We start from the raw sequence: 27,698 nt of genomic DNA, 5'->3' as shown, positions 1-27,698 counted from the left end.
TTGTCACAAGTAGGCTTCAATGAAGTTACTGTGAAAAGCCCCTAGTCGCCAGATTCCGGCGCCTGTTCGGGGAGGCTGGTACGGGAATCGAACCGTGCTGCTGGCTTGCCTTGGTCTGCTTTCAAAGCCAGCGATTTAGCCCAGTGTGCTAAACCACCAGACCCCCCGCTTCATTTGAGATGGCAGGCTATGTTACTGGAATCTGTTATATATTTGGAGTAGCTGCTGTGTTGTTGGCATGGTCACCTTAAGAGCCTAGTCATGTGTTTAGTTCATGAGATCATTGGCTGCTTTCTCGCAGTCTGAATCAAACCTTTGTAGAATTAACAGTTATTCAATAAACCTGTGTTGTTTGTATTCAACCCCACGTGCTACAACTTCACCTTCTTCTGCCCTGAGAGTGCAGAACATAACTGGATAACAAGTATACTGGCGATGAGGATGGGATTAGATTCTTTTCAAGCAAGAATAGAAAATTAAACTTTTCAACATTGAGGCAGAATCAACAGGTCAGCCGACTGTACCCAGCATCAGACTGTAAGCTTGTGGTGCAGGAAGAAAAAAAACCATACCTAAAATTAAAACTGGCACCATGAGGAGCTCAGGCTGCAGAATCCACTATGTGCACAGTTGGATTAAAGCAAGGAGGTAGGGTGAGAGAGAAAGATTTCTTGCATCACATTAAGTCCAAGACATTCTGCTACAATTAGCTTATAATACAATATAAACTAGTCCATTTATATTAAGGGAAACTCCTGAAGAAAAGTTGCGAGCATATCCCAGTATCTCTGTAAAATTGCCGGTCAATTTGGCGCCATGGCCCATTCGAAGAAGAATCTGAAAATTGGAAGTCCTATCCAGACAGATTTCATTACTATATCTTGGCTGACAAGATTTCTGCGGAAATCGTAATCCCCATTTTTCTTAGCAGTAAACTATCTACTCTGAAGTCTGGTCCAGCCCAAGAAAGCCGAGAGCAAAACATATCCAGAATTAACTAAAATACTGGAGGGCCATTATTCACCCAAATCATTAATAACTGCAGTGTTTTCGGTTTTACAGAAGATTTCAAATAGAAGGAGAGAATATAGCATAGATTGTGGAGACCCTAAAATTACCTCATGGAGTATTTGATGATTCTCTGGATGATACAATTAGAGACCGCCTGGTTTGAGGGCTAAGGAATGAGGCCATACAGTGGAGATTGCTAACTGAATGAAAGTAAGTCTTAAAACAGCCTTAGAGATATCTGTTTTGATGGAACTGGTTGCCAAGGAGAGTTTTTAGCTCGGATCAGGCACAAAGGTAAAATGGCTGCCAACCAGAAACAGGTATGTCATCACTCTGAAAAAATGGACCATTCATAGGCTGATTGCTGGAGCAAAGATAGCCAATGCAAAACTGGGGCAAAATTGGCCACACAGCGGAATTTGCTGGAGTAAACCAGTTGGCCCAGAAAATAATATCCAAAGAAGCAAACAGGACACACCTCAAGTAAAAAACAAAATGAACTTAACCAAAAGAACTTGCAGTTCGGAAGAGAAAAATAATAACAATGAAGACACAGACATCAAGTTAAATGTACTTTCAGTTCATCGGTTCTGGATAGTTCCAAAATTAAATGGACAGCCTACGAGCAAAAATGTAATCACGGATTAAAGCCAGCAGGTGTCACCTACACCAAGGAAATAGTGCCTCTTAAGAGGATACATCATAGTCAAAGTAAAGTGGGAAACTGTGGAGCTGCCACTCCATGTTGTCCGAGGAAGTGTCTCAGGTCTTTTTGGTCGCTCTTGGCTAGAGAAGATAAAACTGAACTGAAGTGTTGTGAACAGGTTAGCTAATTCTACAACAGATTCACAGAGCACCCTAGAGAAACACAGTAGTGTAGTTGAGGACACACTGGGGTCCATGAAAGGAGTACAGGTGGCACTTAAGATCAAATCAAACCGCAGCCTCTAGAGCTGTACCCTATGCTATACATCCAAAGATAGAACCTGAACTAATGACACTTATGGATAAAGGAGTCTTAGATCCTGTCACCACTAGTGACTGGGCAGCCTCTACTGTGCCTGTAATGAAGCAGGACAAGGCTATACACATTTGAGGAGATTTCAAAATAGCCACCAATCTGGTTTTATGTGCCGATCAATACCCACTACTGTTCACTGGCCCAACTGGAGGAGAGAGGTTCAGCAAGGTCAACCTACTGCAGGCCTACCTGTGAATGAATGTTGCAGCTGAATCTCAACACTTGCGCACCGTTATAACACATAAAGGCTATTCTGCTATGAAAGATTACCTTTTTGTATAACATTGGCACCTGTTTTGTTTCAACAGTCCATGTTCTGCACAGGGTACAATGTTACCTTCATTATGTACTGATCACTGGTACCAACGAACAGGAACACTTACGTAACCTTGAAACACCTTCAGATGCAAGGTCTCCATGTGAGGGAAGGTCTCCATGTCAGGGAAGATAAGTATGACTTCTTTCAAACATCCGTACAATATTCAGGCAAGAAAGACCAGCTTTTGCGTCAGGTTCCTTAACAAGTGCCGAATCAAATTACACCCAGTTGGAGAAGGAGGCATTGAGTATTATTTTTGGCATGAGAAAATCTTTAGGGCAGCACGGTAGCATTGTGGAGGGCAGCACAGTAGCATTGTGGATAGCACAATTGCTTCACGGCTGCAGCGTCCCAGGTTCAATTCCGGCTTGAGTCACTGTCTGCGGAGTCTGCACATCCTCCTCGTGTGTGCGTGGGTTTCCTCTGGGTGCTCCGGTTTACTCCCACAGTCCAAAGATGTGCAGGTTAGGTGGATTGGCCATGATAAATTGCCCTTAGTGTCCAAAATTGCCCTTAGTTTTGGGTGGGGTTACTGGGTTATGGGGAGAGGGTGTAGGTGTTGACCTTGGGTAGGGTGCTCTTTCCAAGAGCCAGTGCAGACTCGATGGGCCGAATGGCCTCCTTCTGCACTGTAAGTTCTATGATAATCTCACTTCACATTGCTGATGGACCACAGGGCCGTAACAAGTACTTTTGGGCCACATAAGGGTATTCCTTCATTGGCAGAAAGCAGGTGTCAAGGATGGCCTTTAATATTATCTGCACAGTCCTACAAGATCAAATACTGTTAGTCAGAAAGCCATGCAATGCTGATGTATTGTCACGTTCGCCTTTGCCTGCTGGTCAGGTACCGTGCAGGAGTGAAAATATCTTCTATTTTTCACAGATAAAACACGCCTCAGTGACTGTAGCTCAGAGTCAACGACATACCAGAAATTATCCCATGATGGAGAAGGTTCTGGGAATGGAGTCAAAAGACGGGATAGCAGAAACACATCCTGAATTAAAGCCATATGTTTTCAGAAAAGTAGAGTTGATAGTATACATGGGGAGATGCCTGTTGTGGGGGATGAGGTAATAATTCATCCAAATTTGCAATAATTATGAGGGATACCAAGATATACTTATGGTGGTCTGCAATCAATGCCCAGATCGAGGAAAAGTGCCAGTCATGTGCATGGGTGAGGAATGCGCTGTCATTGTCCCCATTGAATCCATGGTGTGGCTTATATGCCTTGGCCACGTGTACGCATTGACTTTGCAGGTCCATACGAAGGACACATGTTCATCATCGTCATAGATACACACTCCAAATGGCTTGAGATAGCCCTAATGAAGTCAACAACTGAAGCTGAAGAAGCCATTGAAAATCTCAAATGAGATTTTTGCCAGGTTTGGGAAACCAGAACAAATAGTGACTGACAACGGTCCACAGTTTAAGGCTCAGGTGTTTGAAGACTATTTAAAGATGAGTGGTATCCAACACACAAAATCAGCACCTTAACACCCATCCATGAATGGTTTAGCGAAAGGTTTGTCCAGTCCTTAAAGCATGCACTAACGGCCTCCAAGGATCAAGGTTCATTAAATCGCCATCTAATCAGTTTCTTGGTGACGTATCGCAACACCACTCATGCCTCAGATTTCCACAGCTTTACTGCTACTAAAAAGGAAGCTGAGATCTACATTTGATCTACTCTTAACACAGGAGATGCCAGAGATAATAGGACATAATTAGCAGCCTGAAATCTTAAGAGAAAGTATTTCCAAAATACGCTTGTTTTGACAAGGAGAGCAAGTTTTGGCACGCAGCTATCCCACCAGCAGGAAGTGGATTTCTACAACTGACCCTGTTTGCTATGCAATGCTGAGTTGTGAGCTACACGCATTAATGTACAAATACTGTATATGCCAGAACTACCTCAGGATGAATCACCATCCACACTACAGGCATCATGTGACTGCGACTTCTGATCAATCAGCAGAAACCAGCAAATAGAAATAAATAAACAATAAAAGAAAATACACAATCAGGTAATAGAAAGGAAGGAATTAAGAACAATCATTAATAGAGAAAACTACTGAACAAACTACTGGGATTGAAGGCAGACAAGTTCCAGGGTGTGATGGCCTACATCCTAGGGTCTTAAAGGAAGTGGCAGTGGAGGTAGTGGATCCATTAGTTATTAAATTCCAAAATTCCCTGTATGTGGAAAAGGTTCCAGTGGAACCTTGGAAAAACAGAAAGTGGAATTGAGGCCGAGATGAGATCAGCCATGATCGTATTGAACGGCGGAGCAGGCTTGAGGGCCTGAATTGCCTACTCCTGCTCCTAGTTCTTATGTTCTTAAATCAAGATGGCCATAGAATTCTTTGTTGCTACTAGTCTTCCTTCAGCAAAAGAGACTGTAGCACCTTCCAGGGGAGAGACATCTCTCAAGTACCTCTAAGAGATATCCTCGAAGGTCTAGAACAATCAAATCCCTGAAGCGCACAGGCAAGCAGGGTGGAATAAAGGCCTACCAGATCATAATTCCCATTAGCTGTCTTATTACTGTGTAATGATTCATTGCCTGTCCTTAACAGCTCTTCAATAAACCGGTGTTTTTGTTTGCATTCAACACAATGTGCTACAACTTCACATTATTTTGCCCCAAGAATGCATAACACTTTCCATCTCTTAGGATCACTCTCCTTTTTTCACCAATGTACACGTTTATATCCCTTGGTTGAGCGTTGAACTTATAGTCAGTAATAAATATACGCTACACACAGAGCAAACCTTATATTCCTGGTACAACACATTATCGGCGTTATCGTGATTGTAATTTTAGTAACCACTTAAAAATATAAAGGACTGTTAGTATAATATTAGACAAATGAGGGAGTGGTTTCATCAGGTTAGTGTGAGGTGGGGAAGTCCACCCAGAAGTGGTGATCTCCATCATAGCAGTAACACCTCCACCTACCCCCAAGATCTCCATCCTCAGCCCTTCCCCCCAGCCTGAGAGGCAGAATTGCTGACTGGAGACTTCTTCAGTTCAATTCTCATTAACTGGCTCTCAGCACGAGATTCATATTTTGCCACACCTCCTGCTCCAACGGCTGGCACTACTGGTTTTCCTGCTTTCATACCTTTTGACATGGGGATGCGGGTAGGTGTGGGCCGCTGTGCTGACCCCTCCTGCGCTGCCTAGAAAACAAAAAGACAGAGAATTAGATGCACATTCTGCCAGCAATTATTTATGAAGTAAAGCTTTGATTGGTGCTTATTGCTTTACAGAGCTGAACGATTTCTGCAATGGCAAACCCATTTGCTAAGATTGGTCATCCTTGGGAATTATATCAAATGCAGTGTACTGCCACAAAAGTTCAAAACAGGATCACACTGAAGCCAGTAAATATGGTGCAAAATAGCAGGTTTACAGTTCAGAGTCTCCGAGCCTTCACCTTCATTGAAAGCACCTTGCAAAATTAGGCAAGATTGTAGGTCCCCTACATGTGAATTGACCACGCTGCTCTTTCCCAGTTGCAGGGAGCAGTAATTTTCAGCTGAAAGTTCAGCTCGGCGTTCTTGGAATTGGCTTTGATAGAAACCACTAAACAGGTAACCAGATCAAATTATACAATCTTCCACTTCCGCCTTAACCACAAAATCTAACAGGTTTATCTTCTATCCCTGTTAGTATGCATGCAAGTTAATACATACTTCCGAATCTTAAGAGATTTGATCGATGCGGGCCGTACACTTGTGGTTTCTTTCACCTTTGGGAACAGTTTGAAGGGAAACCCTGAAGTACTAGAAAACTGCCAAATTCAACCACCTGAGATTTACAGTCTCTGTTCATGGCAACAGAACCACTTTGTTTAATAATTCCCAGATATGTAAAGTAAAACTCTCATGGCTCTGTTGCTGATGATGATGATTTACAAAATAAGGATTACTAAACTATTGTAAACTGTGGGTACATGTCCCTTTAAGGCAATAAAGTATAATTACTGTTTAATGAAACACCGGATGTAAATGCAAAGGTGGAAGACATCTTGTTTTATTATTTGGCCATCTAGAAGCAAGTGCAACATAATCTATTCACCAAGTGCAATATAAAGGTGGGTGTCTGGGAAATTCAGTGGACAGGAAAAATTTGCAGCATTTCTTACAGTAAGTGGAAGGCTTTGTTTTATAACAATTGGGGTTTCAAGAAGGGTGATAAGGAAAGGAAAAATGTTACGGATGCATGTCATGCACATGTACATTGTGATATAAGCCAAGAAATATATTCTAATTGGAGATAGATCTTCATAATGGACTGGGTTTCCCCCACACAGTATTCAGATCGCAGGACATATTTTAATTCTTTTCTTTTTGAAAGCAGCCAAACTGAATACAAGGTATCAAATTTGGCAGTTTTCTAGTACTTCAGGGTTTCCCTTCAAACTGTTCCCAAGGTGTAAAGGCTTCAACTATCGATGCTGTAGCCATCTGGGATGGCCACTTACAAAGGATCCTGGGAAATATGGCCACCTGCAAAGGACCATGGGAAATATGGTCAACCCAGGACTCTGACACTCAGAGCTTATGTATATTGGCAACTCAGATAACTAGACACTATTGAAACCCCAGCTACTTTGCACTCTAATGGCCAATTTCCCCAGAACAAAAGACTTGTACTCAGGTAACAGATACAGAAACAGACTCATCGGCGCCACTCCCTTTGCTCAGGGAGCCCAAAAAGCCAAGGTCAATGACCGCTCAGGACACGCCACGCCATCAAGGCACCTGCTTCTTTATTGGCCAAAATCGAAGGCAGTAATCGAAGCCTGCCGAATTATTGGGTCCAAAGCTAAGGACCGCTCAAAAGAGCGTGAAACCCCAGAAGGATAAAGAGAGACACTGTCATTTGTTCAGTCTCTCTTGGCTCCGGCACTCGGTCTCTCTTGGTCCCGACCTGCACCTAAAACCAAGCGTAGCATCACATCCACAAGACAAGTTCAAGACCAACAATTGCTACCAGATATACGAGCCCAGCAGAAATAAAAGTCACTTCTCCAGACCCAGCCATGCAAGATCCGAACAAAGGCCTTGTTCCTCTGCATAAAGCCGGGTGCCTGAAGTTAAGTACAGGTTGTTGCAGTGTTAGGTGTAATTTAGCTTGTAGTGTTTTATGTTGTATGTCTAAGTAATTCTTGTGTGTAAATAAACTATCATTGAACTTGAACTAACTAACTGGTTGTTTGGTCTTTGATTGATATCCGGTAAAACATTGTGGTCGTATCATTTGATACCTGGCGACTCTGAAAAGCAATATCATCATTAATAACTGTCATATCAGTATCCAGTTAAAAAGAGCAACATTATTGGCGACTCTGGTGGGAGTCAACCTAGAAGTGATTTTGTCACTCCGAGAGAACCCACAAAACTTTGTATTAGAAACCCAATTGAGAAAAGTGAAAGAAAGCACAAGTGTAAGGCCCGCATCGATCAAATCTCCAAGATTCCGAAGTATGTATTAACTTGCATGCGTACTAACAGGGATAGAAGATAAACCTGTTAGATTTTGTGGCTTAAAACTATCCGGAGTATTGTGAACCGGAAAATAGCCTAGGCTATACCCGCTGTTCGAATCACCGCCTTATTCCCCCTGTCCCAAATTAACGGTAGGAAAATATATAATAGAAGCAATGGCAGAAAAGGCAATGGAACGTCTAATGAACCCGCAGGAACCTGAGGTCGCAGCGACCAGTAGAGCAGAGCAGTGCCCCATATGGGAAGAGGAATTGAGAAAGTATTTGAAGGGGAAAGGATGGCCCCTTTGGTCCACATTTTGTGCAAATGATGAGTCAGGTCCAGGAAGCATAGGACAAGCTTGGTGGGACAACCTAAGTGAGGTTCACAAGAAAAATATAGCAAAAGTCTGAAAGCCAATGGCAATAGTATCCTGTTTGGCACAGTTGCGAGGCACAGAGGAGGGCGTGAAGACACTCCATAGGCAGTTATTTGAGAAAGAAAATAACTAGGGAAACAGTAGTGAAAGCGAAAAGATTATTGGGCAACTCCGGGAACAGTTAGCAGTCATAGATAAGGAGATGGCTGATGTGAAACGTGCACACCAATCTTGTTTAGTGCACCTTAGCAGCTTTCAGACCCAGTACTATGAAAGCCTACCAAGATACACAGCGCAGAGTCTTGATACAAGAAGACACAGAACAGCAGGTAGCACAGTTAACAAGTCAATGCGCGGATTTAAAAGCAGTTTTGCGAGTGCTCCACAGCTCTCAATAGAACAGAGACAACACAGTAGACCACCTGAAATGCAGACAACAGGTCGACTAATTACAGTCACTGCTGTCAGTGCAGAATGGATTTAGGTATACCTTTGGACAAAATTTAGATGAGGAAGATGCCCCAGATTGGCAAGAATTAAATGAAAGCGCCCACAGACATGTTGAGGATATAGGAAATCAGAATCGAGCCCCCCATGCCCCAAAAAGGCAAGCACCCGCACCACCGACTGCACAGGCAGCACTCACCCCCATGAATCCGGTTACCACACTCAGCAAGTCCTCGGATCAGGATGAGCCTGATTTCGTTTACACCACCCTACTATCCATAACCCAGTTGAAAGATGCTTGCACCTAAATTGTTCAATTTTAGCCCACCGCAGACCCGCACAGCTTCTTTGAGGAAGTGCGCCAACAAAAGTGATGTACGGCCTAGACGAGAGAGAGGAAGTCAAACTCATAGTTATGAGCCTTTGCCAGTCCGTAAGATCAGTTTTACCTGAACCCCAAAACGTAGCTGGAGGAACCCTACAGGAGATGTAAACGGCTACTTTAGATGCAATCGGGTACAACAAGGGAGATCGAGTCAAGGGTTTAAATCATTGTAGGCAAAAGAAGGGAGAGCATCCGACCACATTTGCAGGTCGCCTCTGGATACATTTTAAGGAAGTGTTTGGGGATTTAAACTGCGCTAACCTAGATACTGAAGGCTCTACTAAATGGTCCTGCACTTTAGTCTCGCATGCCATAGAAGCAGGCCTAAAGGCTTGTGTGAATTACGACCCCGCAGACCACACACATAATGAAGTTTGGGTTTTAAAAGAGACTCTCCAGAGCATGGGAACAATCCCTATACAGACAGGAACAGATAGAAGCAAATATGCACCTAGTTAGAACTAACCAGGGACCCACATGGATAAACGAGGGTAGAGCAGAAGTCCAATATCCCAGGGAACCATACCCAAGGGAGCAATACACCCGAGAGCCTACTCCACCTTATTGTAGTCAGGACACTTCGCCTGAGATTGCAGGAGACCCCCACCACCAGCTAGACCAGCCCCCAAATATAAAAAAGAGAACACCAGCCACAGCAGCTACAAGGTCCTCAGCAATGCCACTTCATTTTTGTTTCTCTCCTCATTCGGTCACACTACATCGACTTCATAAGCCAGTTACACCCCAGGCCAAATGTGATTGCGGCTAACAAATATATAAAACTGGCTGCCCCGAAATTCGGCTGGTTAAGATAAGCTTCAACCTCCTATGGTTGTGATTTGAGAAAGACTGGTTGAAGAAATTGTCTGCCCACTCCGAGCATCGGCCACAAGCTGCGAGAATCTCTGTACTTTAGAAATTTGCATTTCTTGTCTCTCCAAAATGTTATTTCAAAAAAAGAAATGAAGGAGTCGCGCATGGTGACGATCATAATGGGAAACTGGATTAAGGAGAGAAAGACAAGTAAAACGAGATATTAACCGAAGATAATAACAGATATTATGCTCGCACCCCCAGCAATACACAGAACACTGAACAAGACACGATGAAGCAAGGACCGCTGACACAAGTTTTGATCTTCGCTGGACTTCTGCAACTGCATGCGCAACAGACTATTTTACTGTACACCACACCAGGCCCGGACACTACCGCACAACATGACACCCCTCGCCCAGGCACCATACCACACATAGAGATAGACACTGACACCCCCACTTGGTGCGAAAACATTGCCAAATGGAACCCTCTTTCATACACAGTAGAGGCCCATCTAGTAATTGCAATAATCTGCAGTCTCATTCAGACACGCAAGACTCCGCAAATGGCAAGCAAAAGCCTCCCGGTCCCTGATATATACAGTTCGAGCTCCCTTTTTCGGCATTCAACCAAACTGAATTACCTGCTGTAAGAATTATAACCATGTACCTCTGTAAACCTTGCTAGATTAAGTAGAAATGTGATGCTGCTGTTTTAAATTTTTGTACTGTACATATGGTCTTTTTGATATTTACCAGCAGCATAAGAATAGCTTAGATAGTGTTAGTTAAGAGATTCAATTGTACGGTTAAGTTAAAATGTTTAACAGTGACCTGTTCGAGATTAATTAATGTATGATGTGCTGATAAAATTAGGTAAATGCTCCAAAAACATAGGGCAGAGTAGTGTAGAACCTGTCCTTGACCAAGGGTAACCGGCACACCAAGGACGGATAAGGATCCACAGTGTGATCCACCACGCTTCGCGTTCAGGATCAAAAGGACCTGGGGTGGCCACCTACAAAGGATCCTGGGAAATATGGCCACCTGCAAAGGACCATGGGAAATATGGTCAACCCAGGACTCTGACGCTCAGAGCTCATGTATATTGGCAACTCAGATAACTAGACACTATTGAAACCCCAGCTACTTTGCACTCTAATGGCCAATTTCCCCAGAACAAAAGACCTGCACTCAGGGAACAGATACAGAAACAGACTCATCGGCGCCACTCCCTTTGCTGAGGGAGCCCAAAAAGCCAAGGTCAATGACCGCTCAGGCACACCCCACCATCAAGGCACCCGCTCCTTTATTGGCCAAAATCGAAGGCAGTAATCGAAGCCTGCCGAATTATTGGGTCCAAAACTAAGGACAGCGTAAAAGAGCATGAAACTCCAGAAGGATAAAGAGAGACACTGTCATGTGTTCAGTTTCTCTTGGCCCCGAACTACACCTAAAACCAAGTGTAGCATCACATCCAGAAGACAAGTTCAAGATCCACGACCGCTACCAGACAGATGAGCCCAGCAGAAACGAATGTCACTTCTCCAGACCCAGCCACGCAAGATCAGAACAAAGGCCTTGTTCCTCTGCATAAAGCCGGGTGCCTGAAGTTAAGTACAGGATGTTGCAGTGTTAGGTGTAATTTAGCTTGTAGTGTTTTATGTTGCACGTCAAAGTAATTCTTGTGTGTAAATAAACTATCATTGAACTTGAACTAACTAACTGGTTGTTTGGTCTTTGATCGATATCTGGTAAAACCTTGTGGGGTATAATTTGATACCTGGCGACTCTGAAAAGCAATATCATCATTAATAACTGTCATATCAGTATCCAGTTAAAAAGAGCAACAATGGACATTCATGGGCACTTTGGAGGTCTTGGGAGCGTGAATAGGTGAAACTCTCAGGAACAGAAAACTGGGGTCGGATTTTCAATGTGGGAGCACGAACTCAATACCTCGATGAATTCTGGATCCTGACTCTGCGCCCAGCCTGTGCCGCACTTGCAATGTGATCTTCAAATGCAAAGAGCATAATTGGCCAAGAGGCAAGGTTGGCATCGCACTAAAGATGCCAAGTGCCTCCAGAAGGCAAATGCTGTCTGCCCAGTGCCAACAGCCATAATGGGGGCTGCCACTGCTTTATTGATTAGAGAGGCAACTCCTCAAGGTGAGAGTCGGTTGCAAGTGGCCATGATCGATTGAGGAAGTTAAGAGCAACACCCATGCCAACACTCATTGAACTCACCAAATAAATTTCAAAGCAAGTCATCCAAGCCATGCGGCAAGCCCTACAACTGTGCTGGGAAAAATGTTCAAATCTCATTCTATTTCAGACAGACCCCTTAACAAGCTCCTTAAGCATCTTCAGGGGCCGCTAATTGGAGGTGAGCATCTTCATCGATCTCTACCTCTCCCCTAATGGCTAACTGACAATCCAAGGCTATCTCAGAGGTGTCAGAATCCATCTCCAGGACTGTGATTTTCAAAGGACACCTGTTCGCTCCTGACACCGTGACCTTTTCAAAATTCTGTCCTCCTAAGCTAGAAGGAATCTATAAGCATTCATTTCTGGCACAAAAATACAACTTGAGAAACAGTCCAATATAGCTAACAGAAGACATGGATGAAATTCTTCGTTTGGGAGACTGTTGACGCGATTCTCCGGAAAACTTTCCAAGTTAATTTGTGGCGGGTTTTTCCAAGGAGTTTCCCGCCGGGGTCTGCCTGTAGCCACCGAAGTTGGCCATTCCCTCAATACAAAATGGAGGAACGCAAAGCTTGCAGGTTAAAATGGACAATGTTTACAGCACAAGCAGGCTGCACCAAGCCAATGTGTATTCTGTCTGCTAAGAGAGCAGACAGCACCGAAACGAACATTCCGCATACTAATGAGGCAATCTCCGGGATAGTTAACATAGCAATGGAACGATCCCAGGGACAATGGACACAATGGGGGAAGTGATTGCAACAGTGTATGGGAAACCAGACACCCCGGCACCAGCGGGGTTCGAAAACAAAGCACCTGAAGGCCCGCCCAGTAGCCAAGGAACAGCCTTAGTATTGGGGGGATTCAAACATATCGATTGGGAAGAGACCCAATCGATTCCCAGCAGGTAGAGGATCCGCCCAAAAGGGCGCGAAGCCCTAGGACCTATAAAAGACAGGTCCCAAACTTAGTTCATTTTTCTTGACCAGCCCTCCTCTCTGGACCAACCCCTCGACCAGCTTTTTCCAAAGAAGACCTTGAACGAGAGTGAGGAGAGGTTTGGGACAGCAGCCGCCAGCAAATAAGTCTCACAACGATCGCTACCAGATATAGACACTCCTGACCCCTTTTTAACACGTACCAACCTGAAGTCTGCGGACCAGTGCAGAGCAAGAGGCCTTGTCCCCTGATCCGGCAGTTCCCTTTAAAGATAAGTATTGGTTTATTTAGTGGTAGGAATAGTTTAATCATCTTAGCGCAAGCATGGGTAGTATTACAATTGTATTATAATAAACTCATTAGTTTGAACTTACTAATTGGTGTATGGTTTATTGCTTTGAACTTGACCTTGAAACTTGTGGCGGTATCTTAACGATACCTGGCGACTCCAGAGCTAGGTAACGAAACAGAGCCAAATCGAGTCTGAAGCACACTCACCCAGAATGAGCAACTGCCGGAGAGTTCCCCACAGCTATTCAAAGGCATGTAGTCATTTATTTGGGCCCTGGGGAGTTTCTCACTGGTTTCGCCCACACTCAGAACATTTTTCGCAGTGGGTAGCCGAACTCAGATTGCGCTGTTATTTTGAAAGGGTGTCCTGATCTCAAAGTGGGCTTATGGTTTCCGCCCCCCCATCCGTGGGTAATGTCACCTCCCACTCACATGGATGTACATTACGCCCCCCCCTCCCCCCACCAAATGTGGATACTCTATTGGGTCCCCCCTCTTCAGGCCAACCCCAAGCCCCCTACAGCACTTCCAGGATCCCCACCCATCACCTCCCCAACCTTCCCAAGGCCCCTACTTACCTGCCCTGGACAACCCCACCCTTCAAACTGCCCGTTTGCCCTAATTTCATTGACATAGCCCCCCTCAGACCCTGACCCATGGCAGTGCTACTCTAACACGGGGGAACCCTTATATACTCACACCATGACACCTGGGCAATGATCCTGCCAGCTTTACAGTGCCACCTGGGCACCTTGGCCGTGCCAGGATGGCATATGGGCAGTACCAAGGTGCCCACATTCCAAGGAGAGGGCCAAGGGCCACCCTCCACTTACCCTGACCACCCAGGGGTCTCCACTGATCTGGGAGACCCCAAGGTGCTGTGTAGTCCTCCCATTAATAACATTTCCAATTCTCTAGTAGCGATAGCCTTCAGCTGTGTGGCCAGAGGCCGCCATGGTCGGCGGGAGTTAAAGGTTAAAGTGACCTTCACCATTTTACCACTGACAGGGCTCTGTCCTTGGGGTGTTTGGTGGGACGGATAAGCAGCAGCTGAAGTTGGCTTGGTATGGGTATACTCAATCCTGGGGGTGGCATGTTGGACCTGCGGGCAGAGCCCCCTACTGCCCCCTCACTCGTGGCAGCCGACACCCCGGTCCTGGGGTCACCTTGGGACAGAGGGGCAGCTGGATTGAGCTCCAGAGGCCCCTGCACCATGTGAATCTGGCGGCTCCTCTTTGTTTGCACATGATGTCGATGCCCTAGCGATGCCCCTCTGTGACCCGGTCAGGCTCTGCAGTGCCTCACCAATGTCCCCCTGCGTCTTGTACACATTCCTTAGCGACTGCGACATGCTCTGAAGCACCTTGGCAATGCCCACCTTGAGACTGGGACATGCTTCACAGTACCTCAACAAGATCCACCTGTGTCTGGGACATATGCATCTGGGACAAGCTTGTCGAGGTTCTCAGCCATGGCCATTACTGACTGAACAACGCCTTGAACATCACCACATATACTGCTGATGTCGTGCTCCAGGCTTTCCACTGCCAGCCCAGCAGTGTTGGCCTCAGTGCTATGCACTGTTGATGCCATCTCCAATGTCTGTAGCCTTTGGGACTCCTCTAATTGGCTACTTATCGGCTGGAGTGCTGCTAACATCCCCCTCTGAATCTCAAGGCTGCTCCCTAGCATCTGCATCAGCTGCGGCAGAACCTGGTCCAGCGGCTTAGATCTGACTGGGACTCAGCTGGGTCCTGGGTTCAGCAGATCACCAACTGCTGTCCCCCCCTTCGGACGTTCCTGCCTCCACCTGCTGTGGATCAGCAACTGTGTGGTGCACACGAGACTGTGCTCCAGAAGCCTGTCCATTACTTTCGCCCACCCAGGTGTGTGTCTCTGCGCTGGTGAAGGGTGGGGTGTCAGCTGTGAAGCCTCGATGGTGGCATCCCTGGAGCTCTCTTCTTGGAAGGCTGAGAAGGGTGAGAGCACACCGGATGGGCCGGCACCATCAAATAGAGATCCTGCGGGAGAATGAACATGTGGTCAGTGAGAGGGTCATTGTGTCTAGCATGAACAACACATGTGTGATGGAACAACTGGGTGGGCCGGTGGATACTCACCTCTGCAGTGCAGGCCGATCTGGATATCGGTGACCGATCGGTCCTCGGCTATCCCCACAACATTCAGGGCCTGTTCCTTGCACGGGGAGAGATTCTGATTTCTGGCACCTCACTGCCCGTCTGGGCCTTTTCCCGTCTGTTGTGGGCCAACTTCTCCTGCGGGAACAAAGAGAGGGCATCGTAAGCCGCATGCATTGCAGGGCATGGGGGGGGGGGGGGGGGCCATCAACAGGATCATACGGACAGGGTAGAGGCGGGCAGGACCGGTGCAAGTGGGCTGATGCCAACTCACATATGCGGTCCAGTGGAGATTGTTAAGTTTCTTGTCCTCTTGGTGATACTCGCTGATGGCCACTGCCTCCCAGGTGGCACTGGCTGCCCCTATGGAGAACAGGGTATCCCATCTGGGCTCCACTTGTTCAACAGTCAGGCCTGGTCGGCAGTCAGGCCAGGTCGGCATTAGCAAAATGTGGGGCTGGTCTGCACGGCGGCATGGCAGTGTGCTGTCTGGGATTTCCTCTGTGGGATCGGATAGGAAAAATCCCCCCCCCCCCGGGGAGTTGTCGAGTGCCGTCCAGGCGAATCAGCTGGTGGGACAGCCGGTTCTGGTGTGAAGCCCATGGGCATTAACGTTAGTTCCAGTGACGGCCTTGCCAGTTTGGCCATCGGGAAACACCCAGCAATACTCGCTCGCTCCAACACTTAGATACCTTTTCATTAGATCGCGCCCTGGATCTCCTAAAAAAAAAGACTAATTCTTGCAAAGATAAAGGAAGCAGAAGCAGTTACTGGGAATCAAGTAAATGAATTTGTTAAACTTACAGCCTTAGTGTTAATAGATCTTTGAATTTTACCCAATGTAACTGAGCTACTAATCAAAGATGAATAAATACTGGTAAGGGGGCATTTTATCACTACCTCTGAAGTCTTGTGTATGCATGCAGTGAACCTCTTGGCAGGAGGCGGAGGGGGGGATTTCCTAGTCATGTTTCACAGCAGCAGGAGATGATCCGCCATTGGCTGGCAGTGGGATCTCCCATTGAATCCACCCCCGTCACCGAGAATCCAGTCCATCCGAGAATGGGAAACCAATAAACCTATCAAGCTTTTCCAAAAGTTGGACCCAAAAATTGCTCTGTGGTCAGGACTTTGTCTGTCACCAGGCAATCTGAAATCACAAGAAAGAGACTTATTCTGACTTCCCAACAGTCCTTGCACAAGGAAATATCTTAGAACCAGGCGACTATTGTGCAGAAGCAGTCTGCATCGATTAAAAAGACAGGTAAACAGAGTTAAATCTTTTTAATCCTCGTCTTTGGAATTGGTGAGACTCCACTGATTTGTGTAGCCAGCACCTATGAAAATGACTAAGTTGAAGTCCTTCTTAGGAATGGTCAAATATTATGGCCGTCTTTCACCCAAGTTATCTACAATTTTAGTGCCCTGTACCAATTTTTGAAGAAGCATCAATGATGGAAGTGGGAAGATTCCCAGAGACTATCTTCTGCCCAGTGAAACAGGCCCTCCAATTGTCGACCTTACTGGTTCACTTGAACCCAGACAAACCCATAATAGTGGCGTGTAACAAATTAACTTTTGGCATGGGGCAGTACTTTTCCATAAGATGGAAGACGGTGTGGAACAGCCTGTTGCCTTGGCTTTCAGAACCTTGTCGGAGTCAAAATGAAGTATTCACATGTAGATAGAGTTTGACAGTCAGATATACAATCAAGATGTTTATGGCTGCCACTTCACCATCGTCTCAGACCATAAGCCATTACTTAGGCTTTCCGCAAGGATACATCAGTTCCACCAATCACATTGGCTAGAGTTCAAAGACTAGCATTACTGAGGAAGGAGCTGCGCTCCCAAAGCTAGTGATCTGAAACAAACCTGTTGGACTTTAACTTGGTGTTGTAAAGGGCAGCACGGTGGCCTAGTGGTTAGCACAGCTGCCTCACGGCGCTGAGGTCCCAGGTTCGAATCCCGGCTCTGGGTCACTGTCCGTGTGGAGTTTGCACATTCTCCCCGTGTCTGCGTGGGTTTCGCCCCCACAACCCAAAAAATGTGCAGAGTAGGTGGATTGGCCACGCTAAATTGCCCCTTAATTGGAAAAAATAATTGGGTAATCTAAATTTAAAAAAAAAAAAAAAAAAACTTGGTGTTGTAAAAGTTTTTGTGCGCACCTCAGTCCAATGCCAGCATCTCCACATCATAGCATTACTATTGGCTGCGTATTGTTACAATTTTCAATATCAGGTCCACTGATCTCAAATGCTGATGCTCCAAGCTGGCTTCCACATCTACAGACAATATATTTGCCTCCCATTCCATAGGAGGTAGTCCTTGCTCTAGGTTTTCTGGACACTCTGTCCATATCAAGATGCGGACTGACAGAACCCAATTTTTCGAGAGTAAAAAGAATGGTTCTAACTGGCTGGAGTGGTTCTAACTGACCGGCATTTTGATAAGTCAAAGTAACTCGGATCCCACTAAGAGCCAAGGAATGAAATAAGCTGTGAAGACGGGGTGGTTTTGTGGGGGTGCAGAGTGATAGTGCCACCCCAGGGTGATGGCCATTTCTCCAGGAGTTGCACAACACACACCCTGGCCCATCTGGGCCAGACAAGATGAAAACGGTGGCCAGGGATTGACAAAGAAATAGAGAGTATTGGCAGCCATTGAGAACATTGCCAAACATAGCACTCCTTTCCACCCGCAGCTAAACAACTCTTGGGAGAGGCCTGGCTCACAAGGGTTCACATCGATTTTGCTGACCCCTTTATGGGAAAGATATTTTTAATTGTTGTGGACATTCTAAAAATGGTTGGACGTCCAAATCATCCGTTTCTCCACTTAGGTCAGCTATGGCCAACAAGCTACGGCAGATTTACAAAGCACACGGAATTCCAGAGGTGATCGTTTCTGATAAGGACAGCACTTTCACAGCCGAGGAGTCTCAACTCTGTCAATTCTAACAGTATCCACCACAGATGAATGGTCCCTTACCACCCTGCTTCTAATTGGTTGGCGGAAAGAGCAGTGCAAAACTTTAAGCCTCAATGGGAAAGCACTCCAACAGACAACTGCCACTCCCCTAAGTAGATGGTCTTCGCCTATAACAAAACCCCACATGCTACCACCGCGGTTACACCAGCCAAGTTGTTGATGGTCGACGCCTCAGGACCCACCTTGACCTCGTTTTCCCGAATGTGACGGGGAAGGCGGAGGCTCAGCAAGCCTCACAGAAGGAGTACCATGATTCAGCTAAGAGAGGCAGGTCATTAGAAATGGAGGATTTAGTTTTTGTCTGGCTTTCAGAAGGGAACCAACTATCTGAGAAGGTTATTGCAAGGACTGGCCCAGTGCTGTCAACCTACAGGATGACGAAGTGCGGAAGCATGTAGATCATAAGGTAGGAAGCTGCTGTCCCACAGTGAGGCTTGTGGACCCAGTAGTTACAGGCATACCAGCCAGAGTCACTGATGGTTGAACAAAGGGTTTCCCAATGGGAATCTCATGTGTAAGCAGAAGGAGTGGAGAAGGGTGTCAACACCATAGAACATAGAACATTACAGCGCAGTATGGGCCCTTCGGCCCTCGAAGTTGCGCCGACCTGTGAAACCATCTGAAGCCTATCTGACCTACACTATTCCATTTTCATCCATATGTCTATCCAGTGACCACTTAAATGCCCTTAAAGTTGGCGAGTCTACTACTGTTGCAGGCAGGGCGTTCCACACCCCTACTACTCTCTGAGTAAAGAAACTGCCTCTGACATCTGTCCTATATCTACCACCCCTCAATTTAAAGCTATGTCCCCTCATGTTGGTCATCACCATCCGAGGAAAAAGACTCTCACTGTCCACCCTATCTAACCCTCTGACTATCTTATATGTCTCTATTAAGTCACCTCTCAGCCTTCTCCTCTCTAACGAAAACAACTTCAAGTCCCTGAGCCTTTCCTCGTAAGACCTTCCCTCCATACCAGGCAACATCCTAGTAAATCTCCTCTGAACCTTTTCCAAAGCTTCCACATCCTTCCTATAATGTGGTAACCAGAACTGCACGCAGTACTCCAGGTGCGGCTGCACCAGAGTTATATACAGCTGCAGCATGACCTTGTGGCTCCGAAACTCAATCCCCCTGCTGATAAAGGCGAGCACACCATATGCCTTCTTAACAGCCCTATTAACCAGGGTGGCAACTTTCAGGGATTTATGTACCTGGCTGCCGTGATCTCTCTGTTCATCTACACTACCAAGAATCTTGCCATTAGCCCAGTACTCTGCATTCCTGTTACTCCTTCCAAAGTGAACCGCCTCACACTTTTCCGCATTAAACTCCATCTGCCACCTCTCAGCCCAGCTCTGCAGCTTATCTATGTCCCTCTGTATCCTATAATATCCTTCAGCACTATCCACAACTCCACCGACCTTCATGTCATCTGCAAATTTACTAACCCATCCTTCTACACCCTCTTCCAGGTCATTTATAAAAATGACAAACAGCAGTGGCCCCAAAACAGATCCTTGTGGTACACCGCTAGTAACTGAACTCCAGGATGAACATTTGCCATCAACCACCGCCCTCTGTCTTCTTTCAGCTAGCCAATTACTGATTCAAACCGCTAAATCACCTTCAATCCCATACTTCCTTATTTTCTACAATAGCCTACCGTGGGGAACCTTATCAAACGCCTTACTGAAATCCATATACACCACATCAACCGCTTTATCCTCATCCACCTGTTTGGTCACCTTCTCAAAAAACTCAATAAGGTTTGTGAGGCATGACCTACCCTTCACAAAATCGTGTTGACTATCGCTAATCAACTTGTTCTTTTCAAGATGATTATAAACCCTATCTCTTATAACCTTTTCCAACATTTTACCCACAACCGAAGTAAGGCTCACAGGTCTATAATTACCAAGGTTGTCTCTACTCCCCTTCTTGAACAAGGGGACAACATTTGCTATCCTCCAGTCTTCCGGCACTATTCCTGTCGACAAAGACGACATAAAGATCAAGGACAAAGGCTCTGCAATCTCCTCCCTGGCTTCCCAGAGAATCCTAGGATAAATCCCATCTGGCCCAGGGGACTTATCTATTTTGACATTTTCCAAAATTGCTAACACCTCCTCCTTTTGAACCACAATTCCATCTAGCCTGGTCGACTGAACCTGAGTATTCTCCTCGACAACATTGTCTTTCTCCAGTGTAAACACTGACGAAAACTATCCATTTAACGCTTCCCCTATCTCCCCTGATTCCACACACAACTTTCCACTACTATCCTTGATTGGCCCTAATCTTACTCTAGTCATTCTTTTGTTCTTGATATACCTATAGAAAGCCTTAGGGTTTTCCTTGATCCTATCCACCAACGACTTTTCGTGTCCTCTCCTCGCTCTTCTTAACTCTCCCTTTAGGTCCTTCCTGGCTACCTTGTAACTCTCAGGTGCCCTAACTGAGCCTTCATGTCTCATCCTAACATAAGCCTTCTTCTTCCTCTTGACAAGTGCTTCAACTTCCTTAGTAAACCACGGTTCCCTTGCTCGACAACTTCCTCCCTGCCCGACAGGTACATACTTATCAACGACATGCAGTAGCTGTTCCTTGAAAAAGCTCCACATTTCGATTGTACCCATCTCCTGCAGTTTCCTTCCCCATCCTATACATCCTAAATCTTGCCGAATAGCATCATAATTGCATTTCCCCCAGCTATAATTCTTGCCTTGCGGTATATACCTATCCCTGCCATTGCTAAAGTAAACATAACCGAGTTGTGATCACTATCACCAAAGTGCTCACCTACATCTAAATCTAACACCTGGCCGGGTTCATTACCCAGTACCAAATCCAATGTGGCCTCGCCCCTTGTTGGCCTGTCGACATACTGTGTCAGAAAACCCTCCTGCACACACTGTACAAAAACTGACCCATCTATAGTACTCGAACTATAGTATTTCCAGTCAATATTTGGAAAGTTAAAGTCCCCCATAACAACTACCCTGTTACTCTCGCTCCTGTCGAGAATCATCTTTGCAATCCTTTCCTCTACATCTCTGGAACTATTCAGAGGTCTATAGACAACTCCCAACAGGGTGACCTCTCCTCTCCTGTTCCTAACCTCGGCCCATACTACTTCAGTAGACGAATCCTCAAACGTCCTTTCTACCGCCGTAATACTTTGCTTGATTAACAATGCCACACCCCCCCCCCCCCCCCCCCCCCCTCTTTTACCATCTTCTCTGTTCTTACAGAAACATCTAAATCCTGGAACCTGCAACAACCATTCCTGTCCCTGCTCTACCCATGTCTCCAAAATCGCCACAACATCGAGATCCCAGGTACCAACCCATGCTGCAAGCTCACCCACCTTATTCCGGATGCTCCTGGCATTGAAGTAGACACACTTCAAACCAGCGTCTTGCTTGCCGGTGCCCTCTTTCGAACTTTTAACCCTATCCCTGACCTCACTACTCTCAACATCCTGTACACTGGGACTACAATTTAGGTTCCCATCCCCCTGCTGAATTAGTTTAAACCCCCCCCCCCCCGAAGAGCACTAGCAAATCTACCCCCCAGGATATTGGTACCCCTCTGGTTCAGGTGAAGACCATCCTGTTTGTAAAGGTCCCACCTACCCCAGAATGAGCCCCAATTATCCAGGAAACCAAAACCCTCCCTCCTGCACCATCCCTGTAGCCACGTGTTCAACTGCTCTCTCTCCTTATTTCTCACTTCGCTAGCACGTGGCACGGGTAACAACCCAGAGATAAAAACTCTGTTTGTTCTAGCTCTCAGCTTCCACCCTAGCTCCCTGAATTTCTGTCTCAAATCCCCATCTCTCTTCCTACCTATGTCGTTGGTACCTATGTGGACCACGACTTGGGGCTGCTCCCCCTCCCCCTTAAGGATCTCAAAAACACGATCAGAGACATCACGAACCCTGGCACCTGGGAGGCAACACACCAATCGTGAGTCTCTTTCGTTCCCACAGAACCTCCTGTCTGTTCCTCTAACTATGGAGTCCCCAATGACAAGTGCTCTGTTCCTCTTCTCCCTTCCCTTCTGAGCAACAGGGACAGACTCTGTGCCAGAGACCTGTGCCCTATTGCTTACCCCTGGCAAGTCGTCCCCCGCAACAGTATCCAAAACGGTATACTTGTTATAGAGGGGAACGACCACAGGGGATCCCTGCACTGCCTGCCGGTTCCCTCTCCCTCCCCTGACGGTAACCCATCTACCTTCTTCTTTTACCTGAGGTGTGACTACCTCCCTATAACTCCTCTCAATAACCTCCTCCGCCTCCCGAATGATCCGAAGTTCATCCAGCTCCAGGTCCCTAACGCGGTTCTCGAGGAGCTGGAGTTGGGTGCACTTCCCGCAGATGTAGTCAGCAGGGACACTAGACGTGACCCTTTCCTCCCACATTCTGCAGGAGGAACATTCAACTGCCCTAGCCTCCATTCCCACTGAACTAACTTCCCAACTACTGAAAACTAAAAAAAAAACTTGTTAGTTTAGCAATCCAACGGACAGAACTTTTTTTTGGTTAAAGGAGGAGGATGGGTGGGAGACACTACATAAGTAGTATTTCGGGTAAAGCTGTCACTCGAGAACAGCCCCTTCACAAACCACCTTCAACTTACGCTGACCGCACTACACGTATGCAAATCTCCCCGGAACACCCAATCAGAAGCTCTGCTCTGCTGCCCTCTGCTGGCTCATCTTCAGAATCTGTAAACTGTGCCTGCCACTATTGTGGACTCCGATACCTCCAGCAGGGAGGAACTGTACGTAAAGTTGCTGCAATCTGCAAGATTCGGAAAGTCCCTGGATAGACCGACCTGATGAACTTTGTCCATTGTCTCCCTTACTGAGAATTCTGTTTGACCATACATAAATGGTGTACAAGACTTGGGAGCTTCTGCTGGAAAAACAAAAAACAGGATTCTGCAGTGTTTTGGATGAGTTGCTGGTTTGAGATTTTCTCTCTGCTTCTGATAAACTCTTGCTTTTGAAGAAGGCCGAACTGGGATTTTAGTTCCACCAGGTGTAGATATCCTGGGTGAGCTTCTCCCAGGACTCAGGGGTCAATAACAAAACTTGGAAGCAAAACCTTAGGAGTGTCCCCGTTTCTCTTCCTTTGACCACCATGAGAGCGCACCCCTGACCCAGGTTCTCCACAGACGATTCACTTTGATAAGTGACTATCAGTATCCTGGCTACATGATTAGCCCAGCCCAGTTGTGACTCAGTATGGTGTTTATGCTCAACATACCAGCTTGGACGAGTACTTCGGTGTCTGGTATAATGTCCAGACACAGACAGCTGAAATGACCGTGATAGAATGGGAAGGGTTATTGCTCTAAACACCAGATTGATGCTCTAAGTCTGCTGAATGCTATGTTTGCTTTGGCAATTCTTACGTGTTTTGGATTTGGATTGGATTTGTTTATTGTCACGTGTACCGAGGTACAGTGAAAAGTATTTTTCTGCAAGCAGCTCAACAGATCATTCAGTACATGGGAAGAAAAGGGAATTGAACAGAATTCAAGAAAATACATGAGAATACATAATAGGGCAACACAAGATATACAATGTACTACATAAGCATTGGCATCGGATGAAGCAGACATGGGTGGACAGTCTTGTCATCAACATAGGCAACTTGAGACGCTGTTCACACCCGCCCCCACCATGGACAGGGGGGAATCCCCCGTCCACAAGCCTTGGACCCCATTCCACCCAACAGGTATTGGTCCACCTGCAGCCCAACATCATCAGGCACCTCCCCCCCCCCCCCCACGGGTGCCGGGGGCCACATCCACAAACCTCAGGAACCACCCGCCCCCTCCCCCATGGGTATGAGGGGGGCCACATCCACAAACCTGGGGCACTCCCTCCACCCCACAGGCATCAGTCCACCTCCCCCTCACTCTCCCAGGGACTTTACTTACCTTTGCACCCCCAGTGGGCCCCCTCGACCATTTCAAGTTTTTAAATAGCTGTTGTTAACCTTGCCACTGTGACATCACATTGGCGAGGTCTGAATATTCAGCGAAGGGGGAAAATATATTGTGAAGAAACCCTATAATGAATTGCAAATTTATTAAAATTTATTGTAATGAGATTCTCACTGGCAAAATCTTGTTTCCTGATTTTGCATGCCCTTCGCCCATTTTGGGCAGGAATCCCACGACGTCAGGGATGAGGAAAATCATGAAACGAGATCTCACCAGGGAGAATATAGTTTCTCGAGTCTCGGCGAGATTTTGCGACCGGATCATTGTTTACGAAGACAGCCAACACGGGCTCAAAATCGCCCCCATATCTAAAATGTCAAACCATATTTATAAAAAAGTTGGGGCTGGAACTAACAATGTAAGTACATCATTAAAGATGTGTTTATTGTTAATGCAATGTCAAATCATTCTTGCTGGCCCAGGAATTGAACAATTTAAACTGTTGGATCTCAGTGATAAAATTTAAAATATCAAATTTTATTTTATTTTTTTCTTATGCTGTTGTCTCATTTTCTCGCTTAAGGTTTGGCATTTGAAAAAGGTACTAAGTCAAATCGAGTCTTTCTGTACCATCCCCCAATTTCTTCCTCCGTCATTCCTCCATTTCTCTCTGACTCTAAATTTCTTTGGTTAAGAAGATATGTTATTGATCCAACATTGATTAAGGTCAGAGATCCCCTTCTGCCCTTGCCATGCAGTAAACAATGCATACTTCCAGCAAGTTATGGCATGAAAGGTGAGCTGAAGGGTGCAGAAGAAAGTCTAACTGATGTGACCATCAATTCACTCGGAACACAATTGGAAGTAAACTGTGGTTTTAATAGTCTTACAACTGAGCCAGCCTGCGACCAGAGGAACTGAGAGCAGGCTTATGGCTGCAGCACTTTATACTTCCGGTTAGTGGGAGGAGCCATGGGGCAGAGCCAAGGGTGAAGCCCAGTACAAACTCCTCATCTCCCACTATGGGCAGAGCCGTGCAACGGCTCACAGACTGAGCCCACAAGGACATAATACAACGCAATACTATAGTGTGAATTACAATGCAGTATAATTCACCACATTCACCCCCTGTAAAAAATCAAGTCCGGCGGGGGTGATGCGTCTACAAATTGAGTCGGTCCAGTGGCCGAGTCGTCCTTTAGGATCGGCGGAGCACCGGGGTTGCAGCCTCTTCGGGTGGCTGGGTGGTGACGGTCGGTGAGGGTACGATGGTGGACTCCGGGGGTGTTTTGGCCCGAGCTTCATTCCTGATCGGTGCGACGGGCAACGGGGGGGCTCAGGAAACCTATAGGCGCGGGGGGTTGGGTGGGGTGTAGTGTGAGGGGTACTTCGGCAGTGGTGGAGTTGGATCCTGCAGGCGCCAGGTCCCGGAGGGAAACGGCGTCCTGACGGCCGTTGGGGTGTTCAATGAAGGCATATTGGGGGTTTGAATGGAGTAATAGCACTCTCTCTACTAGCGGATCTGTTGTGTGTGCCCGGACGTACCTCCGGAGGAGAACCGGGCCCGGCGTCCTCAACCAGGATGGGAGCGAAACGCCCGTGGTAATGCCCCTAGGGAAAACAAATAGTCGTTCGTGAGGGGTCTGGTTGGTGACAGTGCACAGGAGGGACCTAATAGCATGGAGCGCGTCGGGGAGGACCTCCTACCAATGGGAGGTCGGGATATTCCTGGACCGGAGGGTCAGTAGGACGGTCTTCCAGACCGTCGCATTCTCCCTCTCCACCTGCCCGTTCCCCCTGGGGTTGTAGCTGGTAGTCCTGCTTGAGGCGATGCCCTTGTCGAGCAGGTACTGACGCAGCTCGTCGCTCATAAAGGACGAACCCCTGTCGCTGTGTACATAGCTGGGGAAACCGAATAGGGTGAAGACACTGTGCAACGCTCTGATGACTGTGTGGGAGGTCATATCGGGGGCACGGGACGCCAAACGGGAAGTGGGAGAATTCGTCGATGACGTTCAGAAAGTACACATTTCGATTGGTCGAGGGGAGTCGCCCTTTGAAATCAATGCTCAGGTGTTCAAAGGGCCCAGATGCCTTTACCAGGTGGGCATTGTCTGGTCTATAGAAGTGCGGTTTGATGGTTTTTACCTCCTCGGTGGAGAAAAGCAGATTTCAGGCTTTGACGTAGTGGGCGAGCCAGGTGACCCCCGGGTGGCAGAGGTCATAGTGGATAGCTTTCAGGTGGTCGTCTTGCACGCTGGCACACATGCTGTGGGACAGGGCATCTGGGGGCTCGTTGAGCTTCCCCGGTCGATACATAATATCGTAATTGTAGGTGGAAAGTTCGATCCTCCACCGCAGGATTTTATCATTTTGAATTTTGCTCCATTGCGAGTTGTCAAACATGAAGGCAACCGATCTTTGGTCGGTGATGAGGGTAAACCTCCTACCTGCGAGGTAGTGCCTCCAGTGCCGTACGGCTTCCACAATGGCTTGAGCTTCTTTTTCGACTGAGGAGTGTCGAAGTTCCGAAGCGGAGAGGGTTCGGGAGAAAAAGGGGACTGGTCTCCCTGCCTGATTTAGAGTGGCTGCGAGAGCGACCTCTGAGGCGTCGCTCTCCACCTGGAAGGGGACGGATTCATCCACCGCCCGCATGGCGGTTTTGACAATGTCCTCCTTGATGTAGTTGAAGGCCTGGCGGGCCTCAGCTGACAGAGGAAAGAGTGTGGTCTTAAATAGTGGGCGGGCTTTGTCCGCGTACTGGGGGACCCACTGGGCATAATAAGAGAAAATCCGAGGCACCTCTTGAGGGCCCTGGGACAATGAGGGAGAGGGAGTTGCATACGGTCCAGGTCGGGACCAGGACTCCGTTTTCCACGACATAGCCAAGGATGGCTAGCCTGGTAATGCGGAAAACGCATTTCTCCGTATTATAAGTGAAATTTAGTTTCTGGGCAGTTTGGAGAAATCGGTGGAGGCTGGCGTCGTGGTCCTGCTGATCATGGCCGCAGATGGTGACATTATCCAAGTACGGAAACGTGGCCCACAGCCCGTACCGTACTGTCGCGCGTAGACCTCGTTGATGGGCCGCACGTACATTAGGTCGAGCATGGCCAGGGCCTCAGTATATGAGGTGGTACAATTAAGTTGTGTAGAGATACGATGGCTTACCCTTGCGTGCAGTAGGCTGAGTTTCTGCTCCTCTGTAGTCTTGGGAGTGCTTGATTCAGCCAGGTAGGCCTTGAAACATCGAAGCCAGTGTTACGAAGATTTCCTTCAC

General features: G+C 46.9%; 1 protein-coding gene across 5 annotated transcripts in view; it reads right to left on the bottom strand.

Annotated features, from left to right (window-relative positions):
• The window catches only part of LOC119969365 (filamin-A-interacting protein 1-like), a 307,948-nt gene that overhangs the window by 31,002 nt on the left and 249,248 nt on the right, over window positions 1-27,698 (bottom strand). For 4 of the 5 annotated variants that reach the window (XM_038802929.1, XM_038802939.1, XM_038802921.1 and 1 more), the window contains one exon: window positions 5,321-5,544. In XM_038802929.1, the coding sequence (XP_038658857.1) occupies window positions 5,338-5,544 (207 nt within the window). In that variant the 3' untranslated portion in view covers window positions 5,321-5,337. The remainder of the gene's footprint in view (window positions 1-5,320; window positions 5,545-27,698) is intronic. The other variant, XM_038802947.1, reaches the window with a different exon arrangement.

This window comes from Scyliorhinus canicula, chromosome 1, assembly GCF_902713615.1.
Source record: "Scyliorhinus canicula chromosome 1, sScyCan1.1, whole genome shotgun sequence".
Classification (NCBI taxonomy): Eukaryota; Metazoa; Chordata; class Chondrichthyes; order Carcharhiniformes; family Scyliorhinidae; genus Scyliorhinus; species Scyliorhinus canicula.
This window is presented reverse-complemented; position numbering and strand designations above follow the sequence as displayed.